The sequence below is a fragment of the Juglans regia genome, chromosome 6, assembly GCF_001411555.2.
Source record: "Juglans regia cultivar Chandler chromosome 6, Walnut 2.0, whole genome shotgun sequence".
NCBI lineage: Eukaryota > Viridiplantae > Streptophyta > Magnoliopsida > Fagales > Juglandaceae > Juglans > Juglans regia.
In genome coordinates, this window is record NC_049906.1 from 36,531,880 (window position 1) to 36,544,194 (window position 12,315).

Below are 12,315 nucleotides of genomic sequence, written 5' to 3' on the forward strand. Positions count from 1 at the left end.
ATAAATTATAATAAGAAATTATTTCATATATAATTATATATAATTATATATAAAACTTTCACATAAAAAATTATAATTATACATAATATATAAAACTTATATATATTAATATATATATAATATTTTGTATAAAACTTATATATACAATAATATAAATATTTTTTTTTATCAACTGGTCCGGTCCGGTCCGAAAAATCCTAAAACCGGAACCGGACCGGAACCGGCCGGTTTTCACATTCTAAGAACCGGTCCCGGTCCGGTCCGAACCGGTTTTCTGGTTTTCCAGTTTCAACTTACACCCCTAGCATCTGCTGATGATGGAAACTGTCCAAGAATCTGGCCCTTTGATATAGGCCGTGAGAAACTCGATTCTTTCCTCAGGGGGTAGTGATTCGATTGTGCCTACAAAATCTGGGACCTGAAAGTGAAAGCTACTAGTTCTGGGATCGACCAAGTGATTCCTATTAACATAAATCAAGTGGGAGAGTTTCCTTGGGAGAAATCGATAATGATCATGGAGGAGGTGGATAGTATGTAGGCGAGGGGGCTCTGTTGGGTTAGAGGAAGAAAGGAAGAGTACATCACTGAGGTCACTGAAGGAGGAGATGATGTGGGTTTTTTGGGAATTTGGTTGGGTGTTTTTGGAGGTAGAGATGGTGAGGCTAGGGTTGAAAATCTGGTAGATAAAAGCTGAGTTGAAGATAGACTGTGATGGAAGAGCTACAATGAAGTGCTTACTCCATTTCGCCGGCGACCTTTGTGATAGATCCATGATCTGCTTGTCCTTGTACGGCGTCGTTATCGTCGACTCCCACATGATGCCATCGGGATCAAACTCCCATATGATGGCTAGGCCTTGCCTTCTTACGATTAGTGAGTAGTGGTTGCTAGGGACAACCAAAAGAAAGGAAGACAAGGGACAATAATTTCTGAAAGGAAGATTTGAGAATGGAGGAAATGGTTTCTGGTTTCTAATGGAATTTATGCAAAAATGAGAAAGAGTAAGCTGAGCGGGGTTGACTACTTCTTTTTCTTCCATCATCGCCGTGTATTTTTCATCTTCTTGCAGAGTGTAGAGTTGGTTTTCGAGATTTGACAACTCTTCATTGAAGTTCTTCTAAACATTTTCAAAATTGTTCCTGACATCTTTAAATGTCTAGCCTGCAAAATAACATTCAAATGTTGCTGTGATTGTTCTACTGTCTCTCTGATTTTAAGCAAAGATGCAATAATTTCCTTCGATTCCATGGATTGATGAAACAACTGCCAAGAAAAACCTGACTCTAGATACCACTATAACTCACTTGTAGGGTAATATTTAGATAACTAAAAAATATGAGAGAAAATGTAAAGAAAATGGTCAAATCCAAAGTTGACCTAACTTCTAATAGAAGAGAGGTTGAGAGCAAAATAAAAAACAATTGTATTCAGATTCTAGATAACCATTTTCAATAGCTACAATACCCTTATATGCTAAAATGCAAACACTGGATAAAAAGGCCTCAGCCTTGCTCCAACATGACCCACGACTACTAAGCAACTTAACAAAAGAAAACAAACCCACTAAGGGCTAGCTACTCTGCGGCCCACTCCCTAACATGATAACATTAAGTAAATCAGGCCCTATTAGATTTGGCCTAAACCCGGCCCAAGCATTCCATTCGTGGACTGTGACAAAAAGACTAGTTAACGTTATAGTTTGAGCTATTTAAACTTCTCTCACTCTCTCAAAAACAATTTGTACTCGAATTCACCATCTTTCTATGTACAATCCGAAATGTTACGATTTAGTCATCATACAAAAGTCCAATATCAAGCATGTTCATTGAGACTCAACTATAGTTGCTCACTAATTAGATAAGAATAATTTGAGTTATGTCAAGGACCGATGATATAGACAATATATAATAATGTTCACAAGAATTCCAAAAGGGTTGTCATGTAATATGACTGCTCGTGATCATATCAAATGGGTTATACATGTAATATGCTCATATTTCCTCTCTCTTATTAATATAATTCCTCCTATAATTTTTGTTTCATAGACTACAACAAATGTATCTATTCTATGTTGAAAGTGTCTTTTTTCCTTTTTGTTCAGAACAAAAAAAAAAAAAAAATGAGAGGTTTCTATGAAAACAAAAGAGTAATGCTACTCATCATCTCAATTTTCATCATCCTTCCATCATTCTATGATGTAGCATTAAATGATTAAAGATTATTTATTATATTTTACTTGTGAACTTATCATTTAATGCCACATCATAGAATGATGAGAGGATAATAGAAGTTAAAATGATGAATAGATTTTTTCAAAACAAAAACATACGAAGAGATGTCACTCATCCTGTCCATTGTGCAAGTGGGCTAAACCAAGAGACGTGCCGTACAATAAATTGCTCACTGACTAAGCATGTGACAAGGAGTGATCTTTCTGAGTCATGCTGGGCCCTTAAATGCCATCATTGACTATTGAGCCCATAATTGCTCTGACAGAGCACTTGTTTTCTTAAGCCCATCAAGTGGAACAAGTTAAGAGGGATATGAATGTCCCGTTTGAATATAAAAATATTATCATTTTATTATTATAATTTTTTTAAATTTAATAATAATAATATTAAAAATTTATATTCTAATAATATTTTATTTTATTTATTTAAAATCATCTCATCTTATATCATCTCATTATTCAAACTTGTACGAGATATAAAAATTGTACTGACAGAATGTAACATGCTTGCTATGATATCGAGTGAAAGAACATTGTTCTCTGGGTTTTTAAGGAAAAACAGAATATAACAAAACAATTCCAACAACCACATTGGCATTTTCATGAGCTTGCTTTCCCACCTATATACTCTGAAGTCAAGTACAAATTATTGCCATGTTTTCCTTCTTTTTTTTTTTTTTTTGGGTAACATATATTGCACAGTTTTGAGTAAATTAAAAGAAAATCATGATTGAACATATAGTCCATGAGCCATAACCAGATTGGTGGGGTTGTTTTTCCTCAATTGGTGGACCAAATTCTCTACCAAAACAAATCAAAAACCAATCTAGGCTACACTTCATAACTTGTATTTAAAGCATTATAGAACTACTTGTCCATCTAAAGCTAATTGAAAAACTATATGGGTTTCAATAAAAACGCATGTTAAATCAAGATGAGATCCAATACGTTGCGTATTATATCTCGGCTTGGACTTCTTCACGATAGTAAGGAGTACATGTCTATTGAAAAATCGGAATTCTTTTCAATACAGAATTAAAGATTAGGGAGTATGGACGAGAACATGATATTATTTCCTTTGTAAAGTGGATGCTACTCCTTTCATCATATCATAATGCATATGATTTTTACAAGTTGCTCTTAACATTTGAATATCCATGTTGAAGTGCATGCAATGTCAACTATACAAAAAGCCAACCAAGCTCAAACTCCATCAATATACTAATACCCCATGACTGTTTCAAAGCTTGACCAACCAAACTCAAACTTTGCATGTGTTGACTGCTCAAAGTCACAACTGTACGTACTTAAAACCCCTCAAGCTCGTTGACCCGTCCAGTGCATACATAAAATAACGTTTGAACAATTCAACATACCTAAAACTATTATTTTTCCTCATTTTTTCACCCAAATAATAGAGAAAACTGAAAGCAACCCAACACAGAAAAACCTAGAATGAAGGTATAATTATTAGTTGAGTAATATTAGATATAGAGAAAACTTAAGGTTCCATTTGGATTAAGAGATGAGATGAGATGAGATGATTTTAGATAAATTGAATAAAATATTATTTTTTAATATTATTATTATTTTAGGATTTGAAAATTTTGAATTGTTTATTATATTTTGTGTAAAAATTTAAAAAAATTATAATGATAAAATGAGATTAAATGAAATGAGTTGAGATCACTTCTCAATCCAAACGGTGTGTGCGGTACTTGCACACTACAAACATCGATCAGTTTTCTTATTAATCAGACCATTTTACATCTGGTGTATATGTTTTTCTACCATTTTCTTTTTCTTTATGCTTCTTTTCTCAACAGTTCTCTGATGTCTGCTGATAGAGCATTGCCAACTAACGAGAACAAGGACAGTAAAAAAGGTAAAATAATGATGTCCGAAGTCTCTTCGAATGTAAGAAAACTTCCAACAATATCATCATTAAGCTGAAGCAATGCAAGAAATTGATGATTAGGTTTTGAAAAAAATAACAAAAAAGAGTTTGGAAGATTGCTTAAGTAATTGCCAATCATAATCATAAAACCAGTACAACCTGATCTTTATGCATTTGGATTGCTTGTTCTATACAGTAACATGACCCTCTTTTGTTTTATTGCAACTAACAATAGCAAATATATCAAAGTCCTTAATAATTAAACTGAAAAGGATAATTTAAAGTAATATCTAAGGTGCATGCATGCATGATCTATTGTTGAGGGGTACGTACGTACGCCCTAGAGAACCGAGACAGAAATTTGAAAAGAATAATACTAGAGCCTCCGCTGGGGGCTCTGTATTTTTTTATATGTTTTTTTTTTTTTTATATATATTTTTTAATAATTTTTAATATTTTAAAAAAATAAAAAATTTATTAAATTATTGAAAAATACTTTCTTAATCATGAAGTAAAATATTAAAATATTTTTTATTTTACTTCGTGATTAAGAAATTATTTTTTAATATTTTTTTTTTACTTTTTTATTAAGAAAGTATTTTTTAATGATGTTTTAAATTTATTTTATTTTTCTTAAATATTAAAAAGTATTAAAAACATCTATATAAAAAATAATTTAAAAAAAAAAAATGAAAAAACACTATGTTAGAGCCAACGGGAGCTCCCAGCGGTGGCTCTAGCATCATCCTTTATAAAAAAAATTCATAATATTATTAAACAATATTTTCTTAATCACGAAGTAAAATAAAAAATATTTTTTATAATTTTTATTTTACTTCGTGATTAAGGAAGTATTTTTTAATAATTTTATTTTTACTTTTTGATTAAGAAAATATTTTTAATAATGTTCTAAATTTATTTTATATTTTAAAAATATTAAAAAAAATCTATATAAAAAATAACTTGAAAAAAAAATACATGTAAATAGTAAATACATGCTGCAGCCCCAGCGGGAGCTGTAGCACTACCCATTTGAAAAAGACACAAAACGTTTTGTTTTTAAAATGAGTTGAGATTAAAATTAAAAGTTGAATAAAATATTATTAAAATATGTATTTTTATTTTTTATTTTTTGTTTTAAGTATAAAAAAATTAAATTACTTATTTTATTTTATATAAAAGTTTGAAAAAATTGTAATGATTTAATAAAATAAGATGAAATGAGCTTAGAAGAATTGTGAAAACAAAATATACATTTAGAATACGTAAATGCACAAGCTGTCTCTATGAAAATGATATCTTTTTATAACTTTTTTATGTAATTATGTTTTAAATTAATATTTTTTTATAAAATAACTTATATAAATAATATCAATTTATATAAATATTCTCAATTTGAAATATAGTTGTACAATGGATAATAAATGTTACATCCATAAAAAAAATTCTATAACAGTAAACTCATATAGTGACATGGTTTCATATGATTATAAGATCTATTTTATAATAAAAAAGATTTATAATTTCAAATAATGCTAGAGCTTCCGCTGAGACTTTTGCTGGGCTCTAACATGTGTTTTATTATGTATTTTTTTTTAGTTTTTTTATATAGATTTTTTTAATAATTTTAAATATTTTGAAAAAATAAAAAAAATTCACAATATTATTAAAAAATACTTTCTTAATCATGAAGTAAAATTAAAAATAATTTTTTATTTTACTTCGTGATTAAGAAAGTATTTTTTAATGATTTTTTTTTTACTTTCTAATTAAGGAAGTGTTTTTAATAATATTCTAAATTTATTTTATTTTTTAAAAATATTTTAAAGTATTAAAAAAAATCTATATAAAAAATAACTTAAAAAAAACACATGAAAATAATGCTAGAGCTCTAGCAAGAGCTTTCAGCGGGAATCCCCAACGAAAACTCTAGCATTATCTTAAAATTTAATATATCACATTAAATCACATTAACTTATAAATTTAATTTTATAAAATTATTACAAAAGGGGTTATACATATATCATTATCTTTATATAATATCTGCCGTTTCTTCTTTCTTTTGCTAAAAGAAAAAGTGAAAAAAAGAAAAGGTTAAAATCAATAAATGCTACATTGGTGCCGTTTACAGCCCGCAATCAGAAATTGTGGTAGTTGCCATGGGAAAACATAAAGAAAGCAAGACAAACGGGATGGTCTCCTTGTGGACTTGGTATTCAAAACATTATTTTAAGTAGAAAAATAAATAATGAATAAAAGAAAGATTTTAACATTTGTGCAGTTGAAATTGAAAAGACCAAATAACTATGGAAAGATATTGAATATATTAAATAAGATGAAGGTAGCTACTATTCATTTACAAACTCCACACTCATAACTTTTTATAAGGTGTGAGAGTATTTTTCATAAGATGTGAAATGTGAAATGATAAATAGTAATTGATGAGAAAAATTTTTCGACATCTATATTATTATAATTAATCCGAAAGTCGATGATTAATAGTATTCAATGCCTATCTCTCCCTATCACATTTTGTTGCATTGGTTTACTTCTAGTCAAGGTCTTGAGGTAATACATAAATGAAAACAAAAACCATACTGTCAATTCAAATAGAAAATGAATTATCATATGGGGATGGACATGGATGGTGGACCCTTGCTATGATTTCATATGATTTGAAAGAGCAAGGGAAATTTTGCCATTCTCTCAAATTGCATGAACCCGAAAAAATAGAAAAACTATGTATTAAAACAACAACAACCCCCAAGACAACCCACTCTTGATTTAAGTTGTGTTTAGATGTTGAAATGAGTTGAGTTGAGATGATAAAATATTGTTAGAATATTATTTTTTAATATTATTATTATTTTGAGATTTAAAAAAATTGAATTGTTTATTATATTTTGTGTTGGAATTTAAAAAAATTGTAATAATGAGTTGAGAGTATTTAACTAACCTGTAAGAGAGCTGACTTCGTGGGAAGTCTCTTAGGCCTTAAATACTCAACCAGAAATAAATAAAAGGACATGTCATTGTCTCCATATGATGTTCATCAATTTGGTCTCCACCGTTTGATGTGAAAATGAGAGTGATCAAATGGTGCTGATCCAAGGAGGATGCAAGGGGGAAGTGGAGCCCACCATGGTATTTAATTTAAGAAAAGTTCAACCATGTACAGACCAAAGGAAGACTCTAGGACGGACGTGGAAAAAGAGGGAGAAGATTAACATGGAGAAGGAAGAGTGAGGAGAGAGAGGGAGAGAGATAAAGGAGGAGAATGAGTCATGTTTTTATTTTTTGAAATCCATCCGCTCCAATTCTTCAATGCACTCTCATCAAATACGACAGCTTAAAAACCCATCACTGAAAACCACCTGTCTTCAATACCCAGATCTCTGCTTCACATAATTTGATCAAAGTCTTCACCATCTTTTCAAAAGTTCCCCTGTTTCTACATATTGTTTTGCTCTGTTTTCAGCCAGAAAACTTATCTTTCTTTAAGCTCCCTGATCAATAGTATGTAATTTTTAGCTTCTCGTTTATCATTTTCACCTCTCTCTTTCATTCTTTCTTCTGGTTTGATCCTTGAAGATTAGTCTGTTTCTAATATTAGTTTTTTTTTTTTTTTTTCCCAAATAGGATCTAAACAATCCCATAGTTGTCTCCCACTTCCTAGGAAATATAGCCATTTCCCTCCCTACAAATATCCCCTCTTGCTTTACAAGTTCTTGCTTTTTTTACTTGAACCCGTCTTATACAACAAGTCCTGCCCGTTTTCTTTGTCTCCCACTTCAAAAGCCCCACCTGGGTTTCTAAAATTTGAGCCAATCCAATCATGGGAATTCAGAAGGACAAGGTGAGATTCAATGTTGGAGGCAGGATTTTCGAGACAACTGCGACAACCCTCGCCAACGCCGGCCGGAATTCAATATTTGGAGCAATGTTCGACGAGAATTGGACTCTACAAGCCAATAATTCCGAAGAATACTTCATTGATCGAAACCCGGATTGCTTTGCCATCCTCCTCGATCTCCTCCGAACCGGAGAGCTCTACATTCCGGTGAATGTTCCAGAAAAGCTCATCTACAGGGAGGCCCTGTTCTACGGCCTTCTAGACCACGTTCGCTCCGCGAAATGGGGTCCATTTGATGGAAATCGATTGCGGCCCTCGCGGTCTATAGCTGGGCGAGCACCAGGCGATGGAACAGCAATTCGAGCCGGCCCGGATGGTGGTTGTTGCGTTGCTCATGGAAGCATGGTTCACGTCTATGATTGGATGCTAGATGAGCATGCACCAATCACTCTTGATTACCAAAGAGTAAACGATGTTGGTTGGATTGATTCACATAGCATTTTGATCAGCGTGTGTGAGCGATTAGGCCGTGGAGATGGTGGGATGGGTCTGTTTAGTTCATCAACAGGAGAGCTAAGGTACAAATTTCAAGTCAATCATGAGAATCAAGTTAAGAGCTTTACTGCTGGGGCTTTGAGTTTCAGCTCGGATTACAAGATATTTTCAAGTTGTAAAGGTAGGAGCAATGAGTATGGGATTGGAGTTTGGGACCAAGTAACTGGAAAGCAGATTGACTTTTTCTATGAGCCTCTTGGCTGGTCGCTGGGAGATGCTGACAAGCTTCAATGGTTACATGGGAGCAACTGTTTGTTGGTTGCATCCTTATTTCCTAGGAAGGACAATTGTTACATTAGTTTGTTGGATTTTAGGGAGAAGAAGATGGTTTGGTCGTGGTCTGATATTGGAGCTCCAATGACTGTGGATGAGAAGCGAGTTAGAGACGCAATAGCAATGGAGGAGAATAGCTCTATCTGTGTGGTGAATGAGTATGACGATTTGGGTTTCATGGACTTGAGAAGCACTGCTGGGAGCGTCCGGTGGAGCTCGAGAAGCCGGTTGATGAAGGGGAAGATGCCTGAGGAACCATGTTATCCTAAGTTGGCATTGCACGAGGGCCAACTCTTCTCATCCATGAACGATTGCATATCTGTGTTTTGTGGTCCTGACTGGGTTTTAACATCCAGGCTACGAAGAAGCTATGGAGGTTCAATATGTGATTTTTCCATAGGTGGTGACCGGCTTTTCGCACTGCATAGTGAAGAAAATGTGTTTGATATATGGGAGACTCCACCTCCACCGATCATATGATTCTGCAAAATGGTCTGCTTTTTTTGGTTTTTTCCTTTTTGACATACATGGTTTTCTATTTTGTTTTTGTAGTTTTTAGAAGATGGAGTTTGCAGTTAAAGGCTATAGGTGTTAGGAAACTTAAGAGGTAGTATGAGAGCTCTGAGCTCGTATAGGGTTTTGCTAATTGTTAGAGAGATGGAAGTTTGTTACTTTAATAACTGATTATAACCTCATATACATGTAGAGGGATATCTGAATTGTGACTGTAAATGGGGAGTTCCCATTGTTGGAATGATAAAAGTGAAGAAGTTTTAGGTTTCTTTGAGGAAGATGAATCTATTTCTAAATTATGAGTCTGTCTTTGCATATCTCATCATCCAACTGACCATCTTTCATTTTTCTCTTTTTTGACAGACCCTCTCTCTTTTTCTTTCTGCTTTTGACCTCTGCTTTCATAAAGTTTAATTCCCTTCCTCTTGTTTTCATGCATCCCAATGCTTTCAGAACATATTCCAGATTTGCAGGAAGAACGCACACGCACATAGGCACACATACACGAGAGAGAGAGAGAGAGAGAGAGAGAGAGGGCTTTTTGCAGGAGAGCAGTTGGAACAGCTAAACTGGCTGATGGATCAACGAATCGAATCACTCTGCATAAAGTTGTTAGGTGTAGCTTTAGAGAACTCTTTAGTTTCAGGAGCTTAACCACTGAGTTCGTTTCCTTTATTGGTTTCTGGTGTACCAAATCTGTTCATGATCACACCCACTAAAGCCCCAATCCAGTCCCATGCTTTGTATTCGATATCCATGAACTTAGAACCGCATTGATTTGCTTATGGCTCGTTTGGATTCAGAGATGAGATGAAATGAATTGAGATGGTTTGTGAATAGTAATAAAATTTGTGAATAGTAGTGAGATGAGTTGCTCAATCCAAACCATCTTATCTCACTACTAATTAAATACATTTTGCCCTCCTACATGAGGGACTATATACTAACTCACCTCAACCCTCTCTCAGATGCCCCTGTATTCAAAACCAGCTTAGGGAGCATGACTATATAGGTCCTATCCAGAAATATTAATCATGAACCATAACCACCATACCCCAAATGCCAGTCACAAGCAAAAACAGAACAAATAAATAAAGAAATCAATGTCAGTAAACCAGCAAAAAATACAAACAAAAAAGAGCTTTGACAAAACATAAAATATTTTATGGGAAGATGCCCTGTGAAGAGAGATTCACCAACTGGGTTCTGACTCGTCTGGTCAATCTGAGTAGGGATTAGTAATGAATTTAAATGCAGTGTTGATAATAAAAAAGAGGTTTTGGTCATCCAAGGGGGATCACTTTCATGTAAGGAACCACGTTCTTTCATCTTAAAAAAACGGGGGTTTTCCTCCTTATGTGAACTTCTAGGAAGCTTCCTTTAATTATTTCTCTCTATCAATAAGAAACTCATGTATTCCACATAAGGAGGAACAAATAAGATAAAGATAAATGAAACAGCACTTCTAATTTGATGCAAAAGCAAAATAAACAATATTACAGGTTTAAAAAAAAAAAAAAACACCAAAAGAGCCATGGACCCAATAAGGCAAACAGTACATCGAGCATAACCAGGCATCAGTGTCCTGATAAATGCAACTGGCTGAGATTCTTTAGGAGCAAGTTGCTCAAACTAGACATTATTTTCCTCCTCATAGTAAACATGACATTTGGACCCATTTGAATAGTGAAATAAGATGAATTGAGATGGTTTGTAAATAATAATAAAATTATTAGTTGAAATTAAATGAGATGAAATCATATTTGTATCAGGTCTTATTGTATTCGACAAATGTCAATTTCAAATAACTTCGTTCATATACTGTCGATGATTGGAAAGAAAATGAATGAAATCAGCAACTTTAAGTTTTATTCTTTAATTTTTTTTTATGCGTTACTTCAGAAACTTATTAGGCATCAGTTGGGAGACTATGCATCCATGTCCATGTGCATGCGTGCATGTGTGCACGTCTTCATGTGCCTGCACGTGTATGTGTGAAGCACTTACCAATCCAACCTTTCCCTAATCTTCTTAAATAGATTTATGTTTGGTTGTTGGAGTGATGTCAATTCATCTTAAATATTAATGGAATTTACTATTTTTTTATCTTTTTATAAAAAAAATTAAACTCATCTCAATCTATTTCATAATTCATTTATTTAAACATATATCTCAATCTAAATAAGATCTATAAAATATTACTATTTATAGATTAACTCAACATTCAAATTTAGCTTGGTGGAGGATGTGGACACGGATATCAAGATGCAGGATCTCAATCCAGTCTAGAAAACAAGAGCCAAGGAAGTCTAGTTCACATAGGGACCACTGTAACAAAGTTATAGGTATCAAGTCTCTTAACTCCTTCGCGGAAATTTTCCAGTAGTACATTAGGCCGTTTCTCAAATTTCTTAGTTGTTTCACCAGAAATTCTTAGAAGTGGCCCCATGGTTGGTATAATGGTATAATGAAGACCATGAGAATTAAACAATGGTTGGTATTTTGGCTATCACCAAATCTATTATCCTACTTTCCTGGAACTTTACCCGAACACTTGCAAGTCATGAGCATTTTTATATTCTCTTGGCTGACATGATATTTTGCTAAAATGAAAACAACTCCACAATAGGATGAGAATCCTGAACTCTTAACAATGTCTAATACTAGGAAGTTGTTGGAAATTTATAATGTTTTGAAAGTTTCTTCAATGTCCATTGTAGGCAAGTCAACCTACGACATGGTTGATGCTGGCTAAGGCAGTATGCAACATGTTAAGAATTTTCGATGAATATTTTGATGGTTGCATTACAAGTGCATAGTGTGAGGCAAATGTTACCATGTCATCAAGAGGTGCAGTTGAAGTTGGAAGGAGAAGCTGCTTAATGCTACAGAAGACGTACGGTACAACATGCCACTGTTTAAAATTGAGGGAAAGTTGGTTCTATTTGGCTGAAATGGAACAGAATTAAGGAAGCCGATTATCCATTCAACTCG

The 12,315-nt window shown here is 33.3% G+C and overlaps 1 protein-coding gene across 1 annotated transcript; it reads left to right on the top strand.

Annotated features, from left to right (window-relative positions):
* The first annotated feature begins 7,369 nt into the window (after window positions 1–7,369).
* Window positions 7,370–10,088, top strand: LOC109012885 (BTB/POZ domain-containing protein At2g24240-like). Its single transcript, XM_035690609.1, has 2 exons — window positions 7,370–7,643; window positions 7,767–10,088. Exon 2 carries the CDS (start codon window positions 7,963–7,965, stop codon window positions 9,286–9,288), a length of 1,326 nt encoding a protein of 441 aa, XP_035546502.1. The 5' UTR covers window positions 7,370–7,643; window positions 7,767–7,962; the 3' UTR covers window positions 9,289–10,088.
* Window positions 10,089–12,315: the final 2,227 nt, after the last annotated feature.

Bases quoted from the DNA above. Each gene is read 5' to 3' on its own strand.
- LOC109012885 (XM_035690609.1), top strand. From the start codon at position 7,963: ATGGGAATTCAGAAGGACAAGGTGAGATTCAATGTTGGAGGCAGGATT.